The sequence below is a fragment of the Peromyscus californicus genome, unplaced genomic scaffold (assembly GCF_007827085.1).
Source record: "Peromyscus californicus insignis strain IS unplaced genomic scaffold, ASM782708v3 Scaffold_4__1_contigs__length_199733344, whole genome shotgun sequence".
NCBI classification, from domain to species: Eukaryota; Metazoa; Chordata; class Mammalia; order Rodentia; family Cricetidae; genus Peromyscus; species Peromyscus californicus.
In genome coordinates, this window is record NW_026294562.1 from 110,873,187 (window position 1) to 110,897,509 (window position 24,323).

The 24,323-nt window shown below is 38.7% G+C and overlaps 1 protein-coding gene across 30 annotated transcripts in view; it reads right to left on the reverse strand.

Annotated features, from left to right (window-relative positions):
• The window catches only part of Dlg2 (discs large MAGUK scaffold protein 2), a 1,877,153-nt gene that overhangs the window by 679,751 nt on the left and 1,173,079 nt on the right, over nt 1-24,323 (reverse strand). For all 30 annotated transcript variants that reach the window (XM_052714317.1, XM_052714325.1, XM_052714324.1 and 27 more), the window contains one exon: nt 20,634-20,687. In XM_052714317.1, coding sequence (XP_052570277.1) covers nt 20,634-20,687 — 54 coding nt within the window. The remainder of the gene's footprint in view (nt 1-20,633; nt 20,688-24,323) is intronic.

Genomic DNA, 24,323 nt, shown 5'->3' on the forward strand with positions numbered 1-24,323 from the left:
TTCAGTACTTCCCACACATCTCTCCAATCCCATCTCACAGAGAGAAGAGAACCATCAATGGTCTCTTCATACCAGCAGCAGCCAAAGAGACACATGAATGGTTACACACTATGGCTTCTGCTTACCCCATTCTGATCAACATATAAGCATTCCCTCTAGAACTTAATGACGGATACAGAGACATACGTTAAAACTAATTAAATGTCTATTAAAAATCTTTACTAATTCCTATTAATGGGGAAGTTGCTAAGAGCAGATCACCAATTTGGTAAAATTGCAAATGAACAGAAGAGGTGATAAAACCTTCAGCTAATATGTGGCATAATGAAATGTAAATGAGTTTAATAGTTGGGCCTACTTTGTGGAACTCATCAAGTCTGTGGAGTGGGAACCTGCTGCATGACTCTGCTTCAGTATAACCAGGTCACATTGCTGAATAGACCATGATATTGCAGGATCTATTGCTCTGCAGTTCCAAAATGACAGTAAGATAAGCAAAGAATAGTTCAATACTGAGAAGAATGACAACAGAATTTATTGTGTTTTATATTGCAGGGTACTCTAAAACTAGGACATACTTACTCTCCAACAATGAGGAAAGGTTCAATACTGGTTAGACTAGGAAGCACCATAGAATTGATAGAAATACTCTGCCCTAGATAGTAAAAGTGATTGAGGTAGAGAATAGCATAAAATAATGTGTTTTTCTGGGTAGAAACACAATGCTATTGTTTTCTTTATTCCTAGACATTTAAACAATATCAAATCATTTCCCTATATTTTCTAGGCTCCATTTTTGCTACCTTATGTTCAGTATATACCATTACTTATTGGTTGGTGAGGATCAACTCATTATATTTTCCTGTTCTTCTGCTGGGAGTGGAGGCATGCAGGCTTTTCTTCTAGATACCAACTGGGAAAAATTTAAACCTATTTGCTATGCACAGATAGGGAGATTCATCCACCCTTTCAAGACTCCACTGCCAAACTCTTCAAGCAGCTTACCCCAGGGCCAGGTGAGGAAAAGACTAGTAGAGGCATGATTTACCAGAGTGCACCCACAAACTTCTGGAGTCTTGTCAGGAAGAACATCATAGAGAAAGAGAGCTTCCCCACCCACGTGAAACCCATCTCTTCCCTTCCCCAATTACTCACATTCAAGATCTCCTTGCTACCTGGAAACACTAGCTTTATTTTCGTGCAAAGATCAAGAAGACTTTGAGGAAGGATGAAGCCTTGAGCTCAGGCTGGTGCAGGAAGAAGTCAATAGAGGTCATTTCTGTGTATCTGAAAGGCCTCACTGTTCAGGAGGAAGGCTGGATCAAGTAGAAATACAGACAGCCTCTTCAGGCAAAGCAGTTGGATGCAGTAGAGCCTAGGCTGCCTTTCTTGATCAGATATGCCCCAAACTCCTCAATTCTTTTTTTTTTTTAATATGTATTACTTTTTTGTAGAGCTTTCATACATGAGGACTGTATTTATGTCATTTCCATACCACACTTTCCTTCTAAATTCCGGATATGCTCTTTACTCATTTTATCATCTGTTCCACATTTTTTTCCTTAGGAAATTTCTGAATCAAATAGAAACTTAGAAAGTCCTAACAATAACTGATGACTGGTCACACAGCTATGTGCATTATTTTCTAGAAAGAGGCTATGGAAAGCCATGCAGCTAATCCACTAATCCATAGTACATACCAGTCAGTTTTCTCAATTCTTCTAAAATTTCAACCTTTTCCCCGTACACACAGTTTTTTACCCAACCACAGATGATGAAGGCAAGGCTAGGTCAGCTTCATGTTAGACAGGTATGAGTCCAAATCCCAGGAATCTGATCTGGCATAAGCCAGTGTTGTGAATGACTGTACCATATTATCTACTGCTGGTGACAGCTAACTCTTGATCATCACTCACTGTCCCCATTTAGAACTTAGTCCTACAACACTAGACAAAATCAGTTTGTTAAACTTCCTAAGCTTATCCATTTCTCTGAGTCTTTATTTGCATGTGGCTGTCATGTCCTTATAGACCGCCATTCTTTCAAGTTCTATCTCCCTTGGGGACTGCTTCCTACTTTTTAAGATTCTGTTTATAAAGAGGATTTTTTTATTCATGGACTTTGAAACAGTACAATTACTCCTTTGTGTTTAATCCACTATATATTTTATTCCCTCTTCCTACTTACATTGAATTTAATTTGTATAAAAGTCTTCATCACCTACAAGTGTAAGACTTTCTTAGACATGTTGATAACCCCTCATTTCTTTTCACCGTATCAGTGTATTGTCTAAAATCTGACACATAAATTAATTAATTTGATTAATTTTTAATCATATTTGGATAGAACTAAGAATTTTTGAGATGCTTTTGGGGGAGGATGCTAAACATGGAATCCAGGGCCTCCACATATTATATTTAAGCACTCTGCCACTGAATTACACACTCATACTTCTGATATATTCTTTATACATTCTGTTATTTATAGGTACATAACAAAATATGTTGTGGTATGTGCTACGATTGAATCAAGCTTAAAGTATCCTTGACATGGAGGGATGTGTGTTTGACAGGCAGACGGGAAGAATCACAGAGTAGGGAGCATTCCAGGAAGGTTTGTTCTGAAGATAAACTATATGTTATTAGTTGGAGATTAAATAAAATTTTTTAACCATAAAGAAGTGAAAAAACAGGCAGGTAGGAAAAATCAGCAACAGTTGGAAAAACAAGCTACGCTACGTGTGAAGCTTAGGGAGAGAGAAGCACTGTAGATAAAAGGAATCAGCCAGTCACGGTAGCTCACACCTGTAATCTCAGCACTCAGGAGGCTAAGGCACTAAAACTAACGTTAGTCCAAAGTCATCCTCGAGTGTACAGTTAGTTTCAGTCTCAAAAAGTATAAAACAATGCAAACACCAGGCACTGGAGAAAGCCACAAAGCATACATCATGGAAAATTACAGAGAACCAAATATTTCCACATTTGTGTTCCCCTTGTTTTGTGCCTACTTTTGGCAATAAGATTTAGAAGAATAGAGCTATTTGTCCCTAACATTGTAGTCTTATAAGTAATAAACTTCTTGGGGTCACATATCTCTATTCTATTTATCACAGGTTTCCCGATAGCCAGTTTTGTACTAGACAGAATTGGTATTTTAAGGAAATGTATGCTGAATAAATACAGTTTTATTATCACCCAACAATATCTGGATTCAAAGACTTGCATTCATGATGCCATGTGGGAAGACTACAAGATATTGTGTTGTTTTTATCTAAATCAGAGTGGTAATCATTTTATGATCGGTTTCCCCAAAGTTCTGGATACATTTTCTGATGGCTCTGACACTGTGCAGTCTTATTTCCTCCCTGTTCCATACTATCCATTATCTGGTCACATGCATCAGACTCTACTGACCCTATTTGGTAACATTTTCTATAATTCTCCCTTTACTTTTTAAGTCAGAGCCAACCATGGCTGTGTTAATTATATCAGTCATAGACTCATGGTTCAATGGGATTCAGGGACTAATTGTTTTTAGCACATTAACCCTGACTCATTCATCTCCCACCTCATTGGCACTTGTTCAGTTGGCACTGCTTGGCAACTGCTCAATTGTTAGTTATTACCTATAGGGATCCAGTTTTTAATCAGTTTTATTCTTAATTTTGTATTACCAATTTATATGTGGCGCATGCCAACCAATTCAGGGAAAATGGTTCTCAGTGTTAAGTCCAAATGATCATCAGAAATGACACCCACAGATTTCTAGTGGAAGCTGAACACTCTGATCCAGGAAGACATTCACAGGAAAGGGGGATTGTTTAAACATTGGATATTTGAAACACTTTTCATTTTAACAAAGCACAATTTTGTCAGACCAAAATAAAATTTAGTATCACAAGTAAGGTAATAACTGTTTCAAAATACAGCAAAAATATCTCATAAAGTCTACCACTATTTCAGTGTATGTCTGCCTACTGACTGTAACTAAGTTGTGGCTTGCTAGTATAGCATTGTACAACGGCAAATCCCTGCGTTTTACAATCAAAATGTCCGAGTCCCACTCTGATTCAATGCTTATTATCAGTGTGCCTTGTGTATATTTTCCTATTTTTTTCTGGGACTCATTTCTCATATCTTGTATGAAATGATGATTTTTTTTTTTTTTTTGGTTTTTCGAGACAGGGTCTCTCTGTGTAGCTTTGCGCCTCTCCTGGAACTCACTTGGTAGCCCAGGCTGGCCTCGAACTCACAGAGATCCTCCTGGCTCTGCCTCCCGAGTGCTGGGATTAAAGGCGTGCGCCACCACCGCCCGGAGAAATGATGATTTTTAACTCAATTACAAAGTTGTAGTGAGAATCCAGTAAGTTACCTAAGGGTGAAAAATTCCCAATTGGCACGATTCCTGCCATATCGTATGTTCTCTATTCTCTATAGATGCCAAGGACTGCAATTATAGACTGGTAAGCACCCAAATAACCATGAGACAAAAATGATCAGATACTGAGAGAAGGATTCAGATAAAATTCTAGCCATCCTGCCTTTCAAATGACTTCTTAATGGAAAAGTTATAAACCAGAGAAAGGAGAAAGCAACGCTGCCAGGTATTCCTACAATAAAAAAAGCACAAACACAGAGAAAGAAAATCAATGGAGGATTTAAAATGTTCTTTTTGCTTTGACATCTAACCTCTAGCTTCCAAATTTTGCTACTGTCATAGCATAGCCATCTTTAATGAGGAGATGATTACACACTTCTCTCCACTCATGTGGCCCAGTGAGTTCACAAGAATGCAAGCTGATCATGTCAATACTTTTGACTAACAGATCTTCATTAAATGTCAATAAGCAGCAGATTCATAAGGTGAAGGATTATGGTAATATATAATATAAGAAATGGAAAGTGGATACTCTGGATGGGAGCATTAGTGTGGCCTAGAACATTTCACATGCTACATGCCTAAGGCTCCAGGAAGAGCCTGGCTGGCCCAGAATGAGAATGAACACAGCCATCTTTTTAGCTCCTTTCAGGCAACATGGAATACTGGTAAGAAGCAAAGCATTACCAGTTGTGGTTCACATTTGAATTACTGGGGAAACTTGCTACAAGGTACATTTAGCTTCCATGTATCTGAGATTCTTATCCTGCATTCCATATACTCCCCAGTAATACTGATGCCTCTGGGGTTAACATTCTGGCTTACACAGTGAAAGTTTTCTTGACTTTGACCATGGTAGTTAACTTTTCCATGTATTAGGATTTTTCTTTTACACGATACAATGAGGACTTAGCTAACATATAACTTATGCTTAGTTGGGGTTTCTATTGTTGTAATAAAAGCAACTTGGGAAGGAAAGGGTTTATTTCATCTTACAATTCACAAGTCACATTCCAACTCTGAAGGAAGTTGGGACAGGGATTTAGGACAGAAACCTGTAGGTAGGAACTGAAACAGAGAAAATGAAGGAATGCTGCTTACTGGCTTTTTCCCCATGCTTGCTCATCCCTCTTTTTTATATACCCTAGGACTATGTGCCCAGGAGTGGCACCATCCACAATGGTCTTGGCTCTCCCACATCAATTACTAACTATGGAAATGCCTGACAGGCTTGCCTATAGATCAATCTAATGAAGGCATAGTCTCAAACAAGAGTATTTTTTCCTAAATGACTGTATATTGTATCAAGTTGACATAAAAACTAAACAGTATTGTGAGGTATAAATTAAATAATACACATAAAATAGCATCCATACTGATCAAACACTATGTAACACAAGAAGAGCATCATGTGACTTTAGTAGTGTTTATCCACCACAGCAAGTTATTTTAAGGCATTAGTGTCCACAGCACATATAGACTCTCATCTAAAGTCTGGTAAGTTATACATTTTTAGTAGCTAAACTCTCAAAAGGAGGTAACTAGCTTATTTCATGGCAGTAGCTGCACTCAGAAGCATGGACCTATCATGGTACAAGAACAAACTTGTTCACTCATTTCTGTTCATGAGTAAAAGTGAAATATCATGTGTTAACAAAATAACAGGGATGTGTCCTGTGAGTAACCCCAAAGCATTACTGGTGCTCTGTTTACTTCCCATATTTTATCACTGTCTTTCACAACAATAATTATTGTTCGTTTATTTTCTCTCTCCCTCAAGATGAATTTAAATTTCCTGAGGGGAAGACAGTGAACATTTCTGGATAGTTCATCTCTGCATATGGTCTGCTGTTTTACAGGTGATATGAAGTAATAAATAAGTTCATAAATGTATTAAGTAAATGAATACACACACAGAATTTTAAAATGCAAATATGCATTGAATTCCTGTGATTGAATCCCCATGACTTTTTTTTCTGGGCATGTTCTGGGTTCTGGGGATTTAGAAATGAATAAAACATAGTCTGTGTTTAAGAAGTTCATGGTCAAATCCAAGGGCAGTTCTGTGAGCATAGAACTGAATACAAGATCAGCTCCAGTCAGGCAGGAGATGGACCAGGAGAAAGTTCAAAGAAGGAGAAGAGTGAGATACAACTTCCCAGTAAACAGAACAATCAATGCTATTGCACAAATTTGAAACAGCTAGACAAGGAAGGAACAGTAAGTAGATGTGTATTGATGACTGGGCAAAGGCAAGCTGCAAAGCATTAGAGACAACAGGAACATTCCCCTCAGCAGGTGCCTGTTACAAGACAAGATCTGGAAAGATGCAATTGAAAAGGACAAATCTCCTTATAAGGGAAGCTGATAATACAGTAGTGACTATAGCAAGGCTTGCTAATTGCCTCTAGCTATTCATTTTCCTCTGTTCCTCTGAAATTATCACTCTATTAAACATTAAATGGCATATGTTCTTTTGGGTAAAATCACATGACTATCTATAGCAAGTAAGTAAATTATTGTGTGGAAATTCTGAAAGTATCTTTAAAGGTCTAGAGGGCAAACTTAATGCTCCTTTTGCCTGAAATGTAATGCTATAATGTGATGATGTAATTGTTGGAGCTACAGCAGCCACTAGAACCATGGCAGAAAAAAAAAAAAAAAAGAGTGGGTAGCCTTATACTTAGCAGAGTTAAGGCAGATCAACTCTAGATCTTGTAAACTGTGCCCTGTCATAACAACCATTTCTCCCCACAGATTTTACCACTTTTATTTGGGTACCCATTTATCCTAATTCTTAGTGATATAATCACAGGGATATGGAACGATTTCAAGAATGAGGCATATGAAGTAGATTCTGCAGGACACACAGGTAATCAGGTAAAAAATTAAGTGAGAAGACCAAAGAAAATTAGCAAGTCCAGAGCAATCAGTGTGGTGAATTCAGGAAACAACTGTGCAGTAAGATTACAGGGTATAGGAGTACAGGAGAAAGGGCTAGGGGTAAGGGGTGGGGAAGATGGTAAGATCCAATTAAACACAGAGAAACATCACACATTCTAATGCTATGTTGGACACTAAAGGATTTTAGGTGTTTAAATGTGTGTGTGTGTGTGTGTGTGTGTGTGTGTGTGTGTGTGTGTGTGTGTGTGTGTGTGTGTTTAGGAAGGAACCCCAGAGTAAATTTCAAAGGCAACTATGAGAACCTAGGAGATCAAGAGATGTGGACCAGGGTCTTGGGTAAAAGAAGAAGATGGGCTGTAGACAAGAGACACTAGCAAGCCAATGATATAAGAACTAGTGGCCACACTGATGTAGCAACCTAAGCAGAACAAAGTCTGGATGTCTCCCATGGATCTAAGAGGCCTTTCAAAGTTGAAAGGTGAATGAAAAGGAGAAGTAAGCAAACAAATGAAAATCTCAAAATTAAAAATATTTTGTGGAACAGACTGAGCAAAAGAAAAACACCAACATGAAGATACTTGCTAACTAAGTAATGTTTTCTTGTGCTCTGGTTACAACTCACATGTCACTTTCTCCCAGAGATCCCCAGTGATCTCCCATTCCAAATCCTCCACCTCCCAATGGAATGACCACAAAGCTTTGCTTTTTATTGTCTTCAAGAGCACTCATGGTGACAGATTCTCTGTTGTGTGTCACCTGTTCTGACTAGAACGTAATTTGAGGGTGGGTACTTGGTCCTGCTGCTTAAGAATGAACAATACAAGAGACACTCATTATATGAACAAACCAGCACACTTTGGAGAGGCATGGAACCAGCAATGGTGTAGACTGGTTGTCTAGTCACTGAATTAACTGGAATTCTAATTCCCAATGAAACAGTATTTAGAGACAGGGCCATTAGGAAATAATTAGATCCTAAGGACAGTACCTTCATTATGGAATTGGTGTCTTTACAATAGTTACAGGAGAGACCTCTTCTACTTTTCTTTGTCATGTGAGAACACAGCATGATGATGTCAGTTGCAAACCAGCCCAGAAGCCTCAGCTGAACTCCATCAAGCTGGCGTCCTGATCTCCGACTTCCCAGGCCAGAAGTGTGGCAGAGGCATCTCTGTGATGTGAGCCACAGCCTGTGCTGTTCTGTTTCAGTGGCCTCCATAAAACAGATTATAAGGAGCAAAATAATGAATGTGCCAAAGCTTGGTCAGGGGAACCCAGACATTTCATGGATGAGAGGCTGAGCCCTGGCAATGCCCACAAAGACTTCCTCATATGACAGCCAATTTGTGGGGAGGCATCTGAGAACCTGAGAAATCTAACTTCCTATTAACCAATGACATAAACTTTGGAATCTTATCATTTCAAAACATCTTTTAGATTCTTTTGCCCTAAAACGATTGCTTATTCCATGGATATTTTGAGAATAAAATAAAATAGGAGTGATGGAAATAAGTTGACTGAGGCCTTTCATTCTATTTATTCCAAATCACTCTCGATTTCTATATGTTATTAGATATGGTGGCATTATCACCAGTTGGCCTCTTTTGATATTCTAGTAAATATTTCAACTTTCACAAGCAACTTTTTTTAAATGCTTGATAATTTCCTCCATGTACTACAGCTTCTCCACTTTGCAGCTTTTCAATCGTTTTTCTTTTCTTTTTCTGAGACAGGTTTTCTCTGTGTAGCCCTGGCTGTCCTGGAACTCGCTCTATAGACCAGATTGGCCTCTAACTCAGATCTGCCTGCCTCTGCCTCCTGAGTACTAGGATTAAAGATATGCTCCACCACCCCCGCAGGACATTTTTTTTCCCAATCTTTTCTTGGTGAGGTATATAACAACCTTAGCTGCTTTCATATGCCACCCTTCCCCCATTGCCAAGTAACCCGGAAAGTTAACTTTTATTGCCACTACTAGGCATCAATAGAATAAAGCTATTCTTGCTGCATGCCCTCAGTGTCTTCTGTGAGACCTTGGGCAAGATAGTAATTTCTTTGCTTGAGATTTATCACTTTAAAAGTGGAGACTACAATCATATGCTTCTAAGGCTTATTGTAGATATTTAAGAGATTAACATATGGAGAAAAGTTTAATGGTTCAAAAGATAACTATTTTTGTTATTCAAACCATTTTGTCAAACCATGAATAAAGTTGCTCGCTTCATTCTCATAGCAGTATTCTGAGATAGTTCCACTTTCCCACATTTTATCAAATAAGAAACGAAGGCTCAGGGAGCTTAAGTAACTTTGCAAGTTCACACCACTAATGAGGCAGCAGTGCTGCTGCTCAAACTGGAGCCAGTTCTGCCAGATGCCACGTCTGTGCTCTCTACCACAACGATATGATATTTCATCTTAAAGGAGCTAGTCCATTTCAGCATCAAAGAAGCTACGCATTAAATCGAGCTATCAAATAAGCCTGAACTACATAAAAAGGTGGTGAAATAGGTCTGTAGACACGGGCAGCTTAGAGGGTGGGTCATGGGGAAAGCTGTTTGAGGACTTGGGGCTATGAGGAGCTTGACATTTGACTGTTCTTCATAACATTGGGCCTCAGGATATGACCATGACCTAAAGGTCAAAGCTAGACCTACTTATAGCCGTGATTAAACTTGTAGGTTTCTTGTTGTGATGCTGGGAACCCTTAAGCTAAGCTGCTCAAGTTACATCCATGCTTCCCTTTTTAATTAACCCAATTACAACTCATAAATGGTGACTCGTGTCAGAACAACCACCCTTGGAGGCATGTTTCAGTAACTTGAGCATGTCTGAACATGAGGCTGGTTCTTTGCATAGACAGCTGTGTTAGCAGAACTGAGTCAGTTACTGAGTTAACAGGGGACAAGCTTGCTTCATTGCCTGTAAGGGGCACACTCAACAAATCAAGCAGTCTCCCTTGAGCAGCTTTTCAGAATCACACCAGGTACAGAGGCTACATATTTGAACACAGTTTAAGGATGTATGATCTAGTCCACAATGCAATTACCACAATCTTCCAAAAATAATTAGCAATGAAAGTCCTTCCACAATTTTATAATTCTGAATCAGGTTGGAAAGCCCCTTTTCCACCTCTAAGATAGTGATCTTTAACTTCAACCTCACCAAAGAATCAGCCAGGAAGGTTTTTAAAATCTCAAGCCTATGCCCATGCTAGACCCAGGCCCACTAAGAGGGAATCTACATTCCATTCCTAGAGTCCCATGTCAGTATTTCTAAAGTGCTATGTATCCTTGATTTAAGAGTAATTCTTTCAACAAGAATATTAAATAAATAAATAGAAAGATAGAAAGAGAATGCCTAAACTCCATTCTTCACTGCAGGCCGTTTGATAGCTGGACTTGCTATTTCATGTCTTCTATTCCTACATAGACACATCAATAGATTCCTATTCATTGACTCATGTTACTGATTACCTGTCCTTCAACCCCCCTCCAAAAAAAAAACACATCTCTGGGCAAGACACTGAAACCAGGTTTATCAGAACTTATTTCCACTGAAGTGTCTGTTCTCCTCTGTATCCATGGTTTCTTACCTTTGCTTCACTTCCAGTTTAGCTCATCTTGGAGTCCCCATTAAATAGGAAAAGTGCATTGGAAATTGTATTGGAATATCCTTAGACTTGATTATGCATCATGTGTGGTGGTTAAGGGGAAAGGTCCCAACCTCAAAAGTTAGGATTCCGTAGCTCTAGGATGGGCTGTGGATTCTGCAATTCTAATCAGCTTCAGGAGAGCTTGAGAAGTAAATAATGCCATTGGGAAGCTATACAAATATGTCTCAGGATTCTTTCCAGTTTTTTTTTTTTTGATCTTACTCTGTTGGGATAAATGCCTTTAAAGCAGAATGTCTCTTTGACCAGGTATAAAGATCATGTGCCTTCCTACTTAGAAAAGGGCCTGCATGATAACGTCTCACCAACAATAATCTCTAGGTGGACACATTTTGTTTTCCTGTTGTCTCCCACTTGAAGTCTAATGTGGCAATGTAAAATAAAGGCTTTCTTAGTAGATGTGTAATCTCATATTGAGAAGCTAGCTCACCACTCTACATAGGGTAGCATGAAGCAAAACAGGGAATTAGGTTGGTGAATGGGTCAGTGGGGCAATTTTATTTTCTTTAAATGTTCACCCAGTTTGGAGATTTATTTGAATTTCACACTAAGGAAATGATAAAAGAGTTACTGAAATTTCATGAAAATATTTAGTAATTACGCACATTGGCCTCTGTTGCTACCTTTGAGAGCTTTGGAGATTAAGGTCATGAGAACAGCAACCATGTTCTACATATGAGGTCATCCCACAAGTCCAAAAGAGTGCTGAATCTTCATAGCTTTTGAAATAACCCCAAAGTAAAGAAAATAAAACCAACTCACAAAAGTTGGAAGGATATTTTCGTAATGAATTAGGTAGTATAGTTATAGATAGCTATTATGTAAGATTGTATTTTTACTTTGTTTATGTATATGTGTATGTGCTCATGTGTGTCTGCTGTGTGTGTGTGTGTGTGTGTGTGTGTGTGTGTGTGTGTGTGTGTGCCTGTGTGTGTTTGTGTGTGTGTGTGCATGTGTGCCTACGAAGACTAGAACCTGGAGTTCCAGGTAGTTGTGAGCAATCAAAAAACAAACAAACAAACAAAAAACATGAGTCTGTGACTAAGCTTAGGTCTTTTGGAAAAGCAGTAAGTGCTCTTAAACATTGAGCCATCTCTTGGGCTTGGTTCCTTGACTTTTGAGAAGTGGCACTGCTATCTGATTTACTTATTTGCAGATCTGTCTGTACAACTGTCTGGAATAATAGACACAATAGATTTGCATTATTTTTTTATTATTTGGTTTTTATTTATTTTATGTTTCTTTATTCTTGAGATTGTCATAGACACATACAATGGAATATGATCATATCAACCCATATTTTCCCCTTCTACCTCCTCTTACATCTTAGTTAGGGATTCCACTGCTGTGGTAAAACACCATGATCAAAAGTAACTTGGGGAAGAAAGGGTTTAGTTCAGTTCCACCTCATAGTCCATCACTGAGAGAAGTCAAAACAGAATCTCAAACAGAGCAGAAGCCTGGAGGCAGGGCTGATGCAGAGGCCATGGAGGAGTGCTGCTTACTGGCTTGCTCTTAATGACTTTGCTCAGTCTGCTTTCTTATAGAACCCAGGACAGCCAGCCTAGGGGTAGCACTGTGCACAGTGAGCTGGACCCAGATATATCAATTTACAATAAAAAACAAAACAAAACAAAACAAACAAACAAACAAAAAAACACACCACAGCCTTGATGGCCAATCTAGTAGGGACATTTTCTCAATCGAGATTCCATCTTCTAAAATGATTCTAGTGTGTGTCAAGTTGACATAAAACTAGCTAGTCCACCTCATATCCCCCTAGTCCATCCTCCTTCCAACTTCATTATTCAGTATGGTGTTTATTAGCCATATTGGTTCATTAACACTGAAAATGTGGGTCATATAATTTGAAGAGCTAAATTTATAATGTTATATTTTCTTAATAACTACACATGAGGTGAGAGAGCTGGCCCCAGGGTCACAAGAGTGGGAGAGCCAACCCTGACCCTTACTGGCTGCAGCACACTAGAGATCGGGCTCTGCACCCTGTCTGGGCAGCACACTACAGCTGACCCTATTGTCAGGGATGCAGGTGAGCCAGTCCTGAGGCTGTGAGAAAAACAGCTGGAACACCCGCCCCACCCCAACACACACCATGTGGTGGCATGGGCAAGGGAAAGATATTCTTCCCCCTCCACTCCTTGCGACCTATAGCAGGTGAGAGGGCTGGCCCCAGGGTCACCTGAGTGAGAGAACTAGCCCTGCCCCTCACCATTTGCAGCACACAGGAGAGCTAGCCCTGCATCCCACTTGGGCAACATACTAGAGCTGACCCTGTTGTGCAGGTAAACCAGCCCTGAGGGCATGAGAGCAGGAGAGCTGACAGCCTCCCCCTCCCCAAGTCCCCTACAGCAATCTGGAGAGAGGGCCCTGTACCTCATCTGGGCAAAACAGTAGAGCTGGCCCTAGTGGTCTGAGTGTAACCTGGATCTGAGAACATGAGTGCAAAAGAACTGGCCCTGCTCCTTGCTGCAGGCTGCATTAGGTGAGCTAGCCCGGGCAGTGCTGGATTTCACCTGGGTAGTGACAGGGAGGGAAAGCTGGTGGGCTGACAAATCAGCTGCTACCCAGCCCCAGAACCAGGCCTATGAATTGGCTCAACCAACATCCACTTCATCTGTGAATTCTTGGAGCCACTGTTGGAACTACAAATCCAAAACAGCAGGATCTCCACGACACAGGACAACAACAGGACATCCAAGAGGAGACCCAGTGAGAGCCCATTATCCATGGCATAGCAGACCTAGAGCCTCGAGCCAGACCAGTGACTCCAGGCAATGAACACTTGCAAGTAAAGATGAGTGGACAAAAGGGTAAACTGTGTGACTCAACAGGCCACACTACAGCTTCCATAGCAAGATTCTTCTCTTTCTCTTTAATTATTTTTTATTTTATTTTATTTTATTTTATTTTCGGAAGTTGCAAAGGCAGAGGGCAGATGCAAGGAAATGGCGAGTTAAATGGAATCAGAATGTATGATGTAAAATCCACAAAGAATCAATAAAAGTTAAAAAAAATAAAGTTAAAAAACAACTACACATGACTTGTAGCTACTTTGAGAAGCCTGTGCCTAGAAGCTAGCATCACATACTATATCCTTGTTAAGCATATTCAATGTGTTGAATAGACTGGATTCTTTTCCCTATAACAATGTGAATGAATTTAAGGATTAAAAAGGTGAAAAATGGGCAGACAGGGCAAGGATAGGGAAAAGTGTGTGATGAAAGGAAAAAGATCAGAGGTCCAAACCAAGAATGGGATTCCTGTCTCTCTAATAGTGCTTATTAAGGTTTAATATGCAAACTTTCCATGCTTTTGTTACATAGTTTTCAATTTCGTTAGTCTTGCCTGAGACCATAGAGTCCTTTCATCATAAGCTCCCAGGTACTGTTGCTGCTGTTACTAGTTCCCAGAACACACCCTGTATGCAAAACTCTAGATGTGAGTATGCTTGCTGACCAGCAGAGCTGCAATTAGTCTTACTTGAAGTACCTATTCCTTCTGTATTTTTGTCGCAACTCAAGGGTAAATTACAGGAATATTTTATTTAATCAAAGGCATAGCCTCATAGCACTTTATGGCCATGATCAATGTTAATTAAACACCTACACATTAGCTGACTACTCATAAACCCCCCTATAAGGTCAATGTTAAACTAACTTTGTAAAATCTGACACAGAGGCTTAGACGTATAATACAACGTAAGCCAAACCCAAACAGTAACTGGTGGGCTCAGAACACCAGTTGTGCATGAAAAGAACAACATCAGCATTACCTGAGAGTCTGTTGGAAATGCAAACTAGTAGGTTCTGCCTTAGGCCCACTGAACCCAGCCTGCATCTTCCAGTTGCTAGGTACTTCATGTGCATATTATCATCTGAACAGCACAGTTCTGCTTCACGCTTCACCGTCTAGAGTGAGTTGACAAGTTAAAGAGTAAGGGGATCTACTGCTTTTGACACTTGAGAAATGCACTCAAATTGGCTAGGTTTGATGCTGGAACAAGTATTGATGGCATTGCCTCTACTGATGAATTTTTCTTGCCTCATGGGCACAGTTTAGCCAAAATTAAACTGCTTTCTGACAGGTAAGAATTTTTCATCTCTGGATAATATTACAGATAAAACTATCAACAATGTAAGTTTTAATAGTGCTCCTGAGAAAGTATGAAATAAGAAAACCTGTTTGCTGAAGGATGAATGTGCTAACCTCATAAAATCCTTCCAAAATTCTTTACCATTAGTAATCATTTCTAAGTCAGTTAGAAGAAGCAAATGTATTCTATAAAGCTGTCAATTTAAATGTGGACAGGACCCTGAATCACAAGGCTCTGCTGTTCTACTCAGTGATCTAAATAAGTCAATGTCTAAGTGTCCAGTCCCACAACTAAGGACTTGGTTACCTCACTGCTATAATACCATTCGCTCCTAACAGATCTTCCTCTCACCTTCCTACTCTTGGTATCAGGTACATGTGTCACTTACACCTTGCTAACAGACACATCCCAATCCCAAACCCATTCTATAGCTCCCCAAATGAACCTTACTGCCAACCAATACTAATTTTTATCTGTACCTGAATCCAAAGTATCATTTCTTTTCTTCTCATTCACCTCTCTTCCTTTCATTCATATGGTCACACCTTATTTTGCAGCAACTGTTCTACCATCACTGTCTTGGCCTCTGGCCCAGAACCACAGCTTTGTTTGTATCCAATGACGTGTCTCACTGCCAAGGTTATACTGTCATGATTGTTTTCAAATGACTTTTACATAAGTGATCTTCTTGAGTCAAGTTCAGCAGGTGATCACTACTAAGGGCCTTCTCATAGTCTTTGTAATCTCGTCTTTCATCTTTTCTGTTCTCTTCCACTTCTTTCCTCTTCTACTTTCTTGGAAGGCTTTCCCAAAGAACAGATTTAGAACTGATGACCTTCTCTCCATCATCGATTCTATTTATGCAAGCTAAGTTTGTACTCTTGTATCAGTTGATAGTTCTTCAAGGCCATGATATAGTATGCTCATTCATGGTTTAGCAGATAATTACTCATTCCCTACTTTGAGTGCAGTGATGTAATTTATTCTGGATAATGGGTTGTGAGTGGGTTTAACATGAACAGAGTCCCTACTAGGCTTGCTTTATGGTCTTGTACTGTGGTGGTTTGACCAACACTTATGAATAGCATAGTCAGGCAATTAATCATTCCACCTCCTGTTCCTGCCAATCTGGTGCTTCATAGGTGAAGTAAGAACAAAATATGTGCAGAAGAAATAGATTCTCACTGTTGTATGCCACTGATCTTATGGCTAGTACACACCAAAAATTACTGTTACAGGGGGTCACATTAAGTGGTAAGCCAAGTTTGGTATTTACTAGCTGGGGTACAATTACCTATAACATGAGACATTTGCAGTAATTGATCTGCAAATTACTGACTGAGATTGAAAATTCATGATTCTCAAGGCTTCTATTTCCTGTGGCGCATTTCCAGAAAACTACCAGTCCATCAGATGAACACTAAAGGAGTTTGGAGAAAGCACAAGACATTCTATAATCTCTTCAATTAATTTTATTTTTAGAAAGCAGACAGGGCCAACATTGAACTCTGACATGCCTATTGAAAGGAAAAAGCAAGTCAGTAAAAAAGAGTACATGACATGCAGGTCACAGAGAAGTTCCACACACTCTAAACTTCTAAGAACAGAATACCCTTGGTTTTTAGCATAAAATATGCACAAAAGAGCATAAGAAAATTGAGCAAAAAGTAGTAATTACAGTTTTGAAATAATAAAAAGATCTCTCTTTCTCTCTCTCTCTCTCTCTCTCTCTCTCTCTCTCTCTCTCTCTCTCTCTCTCCCTCCCTCCCTCCCTCCTCTGTCCCATTGTGTCTCTTTGAGTGATTTTTTTTAGTTTTATAAGGAGATTCATACTTTGCACGCAAGGCTGGGCTATACCACATCCAAAAATCATACCTGACCTTGATATATGCTGATATTATGTGTGACTAGGCTTTTAATACATACATACATGAAAACCTCATTAATGGCAGAACTCTAATGTCCCGTATCTTCTTGAAAAATCACCATGTTTCTAAATATCTTTTATACCTTTATTAGACACTTACATAAAAATTTCCTTTGACTCTAGACAACTTTTTTAGTCTGATTACCCTTTGCATGTATGCCAAGGAACCATTTCCATCAGAAACATTCATATCTCCAAATCAAATTTACTCGTCAGCAAAATTAGTTCATGTACGTATATCGAAATTATTTTTGAGGAGAACATCAAAATACAAGCCGAAACTTGTCATTCAGGTAATATTTTTAAGAAGGAAATGTTCTTATGCAATGTGACTAAAATACCCTGGGGAACTCTAAAGTCATTTTTTCATTAAATAGAGCTGAAATTATGTGAACAAGTAGAACATGGGAAAGAAAGAAGGAAACAAAGCATAGAACACTGGGGAATGAAAAAATAGAAAATAGACTGTGAAAGGAACAGTGATTTGTTCAAGGTTATGTACCAAGTGAGTCAGTGAAAAAGGGCAGGGTGAGCCTATATCAAGAACCAAAGAGATCCACAGAACTGGCTGCACACTAGACCTGCCATTTTCAGTAGACATCACATACATATTCATTCTATTTGGAAGAAGATATTCATATTTATAAAATTCTCCCAGAGTTTAGCCAAGTGTTACTCTATAAATCTGTATTTTTAAAAAGGCACATACATTGTTACGAATTAGAAAACAAACAAACATAATTTTATTTTCATATATAAAACCTGATTTAATTTTCTTAACATTATCTGAGGTATGTACTATAATTTATGTCTTATGGATTCATATATCTCCAAAAAGATTAAATGGGTTGCTTAGGAACATACCACCATGGAAATTGTATGTTTTCATCATTCTGAGCTGTTCAGCACACTTCACCATAGGCCTTACACTTAAAGAATCAAAAAGAGGTTTGTACTTAGTGCAGAAAAATGTGATTAAACAGAAAAAGAAATCTTTGGGAATAATCTAAGTTAGGCACCAAGCTGACATTTAAAAGAATCAGAGCAACTGGACTAATTCATTATATGTGGCTGCTTTTACTAGCTAATCGATTGGGACATCAGTTGAGCATGTCTGTATAAGATTTTGATTTAGATCCTATTGATAAGCCATTTTCACATGTCAACACCTCACAGTGAAGCCATGAGAACCCTAACAGAAAGCTTTGAAATATTATCGATTCACTACAAAATGTAGTCGCATTTGCCAAACCAAGCCTCTGTGACCCATATCTACCTCTACAAAGCACAGTATCTGTGTTAATGTCAGCTGTCAACTTGAAACAGCCTAGAGTCATCTGAGGGAGTCTCAAATGGGGGAATGCCCAGATCAGACTGTCCGATGGTCAGGACTGTGGGGGAATGGTCTTGACTGATGATTGATGTGGAAGGGCTCAGCCTAGGCAGACGGACCTGGGCTGTTAAAGAAAGCTAGCTGAGCATGAACTGAGGAAGGAATGAAAGCCAACAGCACTCCTCCACGGTTTCTGACTCAAGCTCCCGATTTGACTTCCTACCTGTCCTGAATTCTTAGTGATAGATTCTGACCATCATTGTGTAAGCCAAATAAACTTTCCCTTCCCCATCTTGCCTTTGCTAATTGTTTTATGCTAGCAACAGAAAGGTGGCTAGAGCACACTACTTTTCTGTGCTGTCAAATGTTTTATGCCAAATAGATTTGTTTAGAATATTGAATTCCTTCATATATGGATCCCGAAGAAAGTCAGAACTTCTGTGGCAAGCTTTCCCTAGCAAATCCTCATGCAGTAATGGGGTATATAAGCAAGCTTTGTTCTTAAGTTGAGAGGCTTACTATAAGAGAGGGAAAGAGAGAAGAAATACAAGGAACATCCAGATAGGAGCTGAAAAGCCTTTAAGCGATAGTAAGGGTATTTAGGTTTCTTTATTGCCCTGCTTATTGCACAGAACACTTCAGTGAGTTACTGAACCTCCTTAACTTAAGACTCCATTTCCCAATTTTTAAAATATAAAAATGAATAGAATATGCTTCATTGGATAGGAGAACTAAATTATATGCATTTGTTAACTACTTAAAACAATGTTAGGCATTCAGAGAGAAGGTAGAAGGAATGATAAGAAATGTAGCAGACCCCAAGGGACTTTAAGATATTACTTTGTAGCTTCTACAGAGCCCTTAACTTTCCAAGACTACTTGATTCATGCCAGAGTTTAACCACATTTCCTCTCTGGCCCTTAACTATTCTTGTTTGGGAAGATTTAAGAGATGCTAGTGAAAAACTTCAGGTGATTCAGCAGTAAGCTGAGACTGCAGTTATTTCTGTCCTAACCCTGTGTCCCAGTTTAGTCCGGTGTTCTGTAATCAAGTCCCAGCATTGCACCCCAGTTCTGGTGTGGTGCTCCCTTGTGTCTAAGGGCTGGCTTGCAGAGCCTGTTTGGGACCTCCAGCTACATGAGGTTGGTATTTTCCAAAAGGCAGCCTATGAATGAGGACCACTTTGTTTGCAATTTGCTCTTCAAACTTTGGAAAGTATTAATAGTTGTCACTAGGAATTGAAAATATTTATATAAAGATGTAAATTTCTAACATCTCTTGCAAAATGACATGATTTGGCAAAACGGCCCCATGTAGCTGTTGTCCTCTTTAGAGGGTCATGTGCTTTATATTTCCCATAGACCCCTACTTGATTTGTGTCTGGGATTTGCTTGGTGCCTCCAGGCACATGGGATTGGACTCTAAGTCTGAGAACATCTGGTGTGTAGCAAGTACCTTCTGTGGGCCAATTCTAAGTACTTCTATATGCTCTATGCACTTAAAGGCCAGAAATCTGTTCTTGTTATTTATCCCACTGGCCCCTCTTTCCTACTCCACACCTTGTCTGTGGGATATGTGGTTATCTTTTGGTCCCTGGCCACCATCATCTACCCATCAACCCGCTCAAAGTACTCACAAAAAATCCAAAATTATGTCAATCATCCTCCCACACTGAGCCTATTTCCAGTCTCTAGATCTAGAATCTGTCCTTAAAATCTTTGGCCACCATAGTGGTTATGCTCCAATGTTCCAGGCTGTTAGTCTACCCCCATCCTTATATTTCATGCTCACTGCTACTCTTACTATTTCACACTCCACAGTTTCACAAATCCGCATATGTTATTACATGGAAAGTTTATCTGTAATATTTTCCCTCCAGTTTTTATCAGGAGTCCCAAATAATCCATCAAATATTTATTCATTAACTAGGTTCCAGGTTCTGCAATAGAAATTGTTTGTTTAGCCAGAAACACAATGATGTTTACCACATCTGCTACCAGCATTTCAATCACTTTCTAGTGAAGCACCTCACAAACAAACAGTATTTTAACAGTCTCGTCTATGCTTTTTTTTTCCCTCATGACTGGCCACTCTGCTTTATGAAATTCAAAGAAAAAAGAGAAACATTTGTATGACTAAGACAGGGTTCAGGAAATAGCAAAACAAAACTCACACAACTAATTATGTACATCATTTTATCATATTATCTGGATTGGTTAGAACTAATTTCACAGTGACTGTTAAAATCAGCTAATTGAGTACTACCAGACGTTTAAAATAAAATCTTAATAAAAACGGTACTTACATAAGGAATAGTGTCCAAAGTATCTGTGTTGACAATTATAGGAGCAGGGCTAGCCTGGAGAAAAGAAATAGAAAAAAAAATAAGTAACCAATAATCTGTTCAGAAACCAATTCTGTTATTGTATTTTACAAAGATACCCACAAGCATTTCCTGAGGTCTGGTACCTGCTCTGAGCAGATTTTGGAGGCTGAAATAGGAAGGTTGAGTTTCCACACCTACTCCCACTTCAAGTACCTATTTGCAATGCTTAATGAAGTAAATTAAGCATTTATAGAAATCACATCAATTTTCCCTTTAATTGTACACAACAGTAATAGGGTTTGTGCTCTACAAGAGGTAGGGATTTCTTTTAAATTGGGTAGAAGTTAAAATGTGTGCCATTTCTTTATAAAATGAGTTTGCTAAAGAAATTTGATTTTTCTCTCAAGTAAGCACAATCAAATTCCAGCTAATATTTAAACCAGCATATGATAGTGTACTTACCTAATGCAATAAAGGTTCACTTACAAATATTTATCTAGTACATATGTTATATCATCTTTTTACATTTATGTATCTATGATCATGAACATTAGACAAAAAATAAGAAATCAGAGATTCTAGAAAATCATATTTGATGTGGTAAGCTTCCTTTTTCAAAAAGATTTGTGCAGTTTCCAGTAATTTCCTGTAAAGTTAAAGGGAACCTGTGGAAGACTGATACAGGAGTGCTACAGGACCATGCATTGGAAAATAAGAGATGACCATCTATTTGCATCAACAATCTGACATCATGAATATTAAATAGACCTATCTTTATTTTCAAGTTCCTAGAATTTTCACATCAACCTTTCCTTCATTCCCCCAGAGGATCTTTAAAATCCATCCCAAATTACAGATTTCATTTAGATAGGGGAAATACTATCATCATGATTAATTGAGAGCTGTCCTATGCGATGTGGTGTCTTGGCAAGTGCTCAAATTTTGGGACATTTCATTAGCTGTGTCCTCTGGAGTTAACAGAGTTAACAGCATTTTAATGTCAGTCTGTGCCAGTGGAATCCTAATCCAAAGACTAATGGATTTGCATTAGGCTTTATGTGACAAAATTCTATTTCTTATCTTAAAACACCAGGAATAACAAACATGAACTTGATGTACATATTTACATAGCAGGTGAGCTGGATACTCATGGTGTGTTATTAATTATCAGTAAGTATCTTGCGGGTGAATAGAGACTTTGGAGAAAGGTAGATCACATATATGCAAACCTAAAAATACCATCTGTAAAGAGCCTTTTGGTATGGGGAACAGCTTTTGAGTTAGAAGACTTGGGTTCAAAGTTGGTTCCCCAACTTCCCAACTAAGTGCTTTGGGGGCTACACAACTTCTTGGATTGTAACCCTGTGTTAAGAATCTCTAGCTCATTTATCTCTGTGGAGTGAAAATAATAGTGATCACATTAGAAAATGTTAAAGATCAAATGAGGATATGAGTTTGAATGAAGCTTATAAACTACATTTCAGGATTAATGCCAAATATTTCTAAGTGTTCCTAATGATAGAGTACTATAAATACACACATTACACCATATATGATGGTTAGTAATCTCCTCAGAGTTCAGAGATCTCAGTGCTATGCTAGCTTGTAGTAATAACAATATCACTGTTTATTAAAGATATATATATATGAATACAGATAACACATTCACATTTAATCCCCAGAAAGCCATACTTCCATACTTATAAGACATTATTACTACTATATCCATGTAAAGATGAGAACACTGGAGTTACAGCAAAATGAGAACTGAAATGTAAATATTGGCTTTTTAGGGTACCAAAAGCCACTGTTTCCCCCACTAAGCAGCTACAGAATCCTGGCACTTTGGTGATTCTATCACAAAGCATCTAAGATCTCTATTCTAGAGCGAGACAGGAGAACCAGACAAAGCAAAGACCACTTTGGATGAAGAGATGTCTCATGGTATTGCAGACTAGATATTGAAAGCAAGCTGATGAAACATCTATGCTTTTTATTTGGTCCCTATGACCCACAAAAGAGCCCATGTCTCATATCTTTAAATCAATTGAAAACTGCCTATCTATCACAGCTGGTCTTTGTTATCAAGCATGGAATTGATCACTAAATTTACATCAAATTGATCTGAGGCTTTTATTTAAACTTATTTTCTTATAGGTTATATTTTATGATATATGAATACATTTAAGAACCCATTTCCTATGCAGAGTTATCTATAACTTTCTGTTTATGCTATTTCCATTTCCCATATGTAAATTTGGTCTTTGCAACAAGATTCTATATTTAAAAATGAATGAAGATTATATATGTATCTAGAACTCTCTATTTGAATTGTATATACAAAAGAAAACAAGAATTTTATTATAATTATTATTAATTGTGCAGTGCTGAGTATCAAAACCATGGTTGTGCCCATGTTCTCTACCATTAGGCTATCTACCCAGCCCTACTTAGGAATCATTGACTAAATGTAACTATAAAGTACATGTGAGGGTTCAAAGAAAAACATTATATATCGTATATATCTTTATAAGCTTTACCAAACATTTCCAAGATACTTGTCTGCCCCCACGCTAATATCTGAGTTACTCACATAAGATTTGTTCATTCTGACTTCTGTTTCCCAGTTGGCTTTTGCAAGGATCAGAAGTCAGGCCTGCATTAGTCTGGTTGGGTTTCTGAGTTTTAGAAGTCAGTTTCCTGGTTGCTTTGATGGTTCCCTCTAAGTTTCTTCTCCACACTGCCCTATATATAAACCCTTGTTTCATAGTAGATATCCTCTTTAATTGAACCCATCAATCAAACTGGTGACTCAACACACTCCAGCCTCTCTTTCCCATATGCTTATTCCCATCCACTGGAAAGAGACCCATAACAAATATGGGAAGAGAGAAATAATTTCCTTTTCATCTGCAGCTTTAAGGCTGGTGTTTGTCTAAACCTAGGCAGGCATTTTGAAACTTTAAAGGATTAAGAAAAACAGCCTTTCCTGGGTGAGCCCAACAGTGAAGGGCAAGTGGTTTTCCCTTGACTTTACATTCTCTTACATATGGAGAAAGCCAGTTTACAGCAGGAAAAAATGAAGCTAATCACAGAGAATCAAGAAGCAGGTAGAGAGAAAACTGCTCAAATGTCAATTATTCGATCAAGTGATTCATCCATTGCTGCTTCTTTCCTGTCTTTATGCTTCACAGCCTACCTGAGCATTCCAAGCTAATAGTGGCCACTTTGCCTTGGCCAGTAAAAGAATGAGTTCTGGGCTTGCCATTAAGAGAATCACATTCATAAGGAAGTCCACACAGTGAAGGTATACTTTGCAGAGTTCATGATTGTCTTTGTCAGGGTTATCATTGCTGTAATAAAACACCATGATCAAGGAAACTTGGGGAGGAAAGGGTTTATTTGACATATACTTCCACATCCCTGTTCATCATTGAAGGAAGTCGGGACAGGAGCTCAAACAGGGCCAGAACTTGGAAGCAGGAGCTGATGCAGAGGCTATGGAGGACTGCAGCTCACTGATTTGTTCCTCATGGCTTAGTCAGTCTGCTTTCTTATAGAACACAAGACTAACAACCCAGAGGTAGCCCAACCAATCATGGATTGGGCCCTCCCACATCACTCACTAATTAAGAAAAAGCTCTACATGCTTGCCTATAGCATGATTTT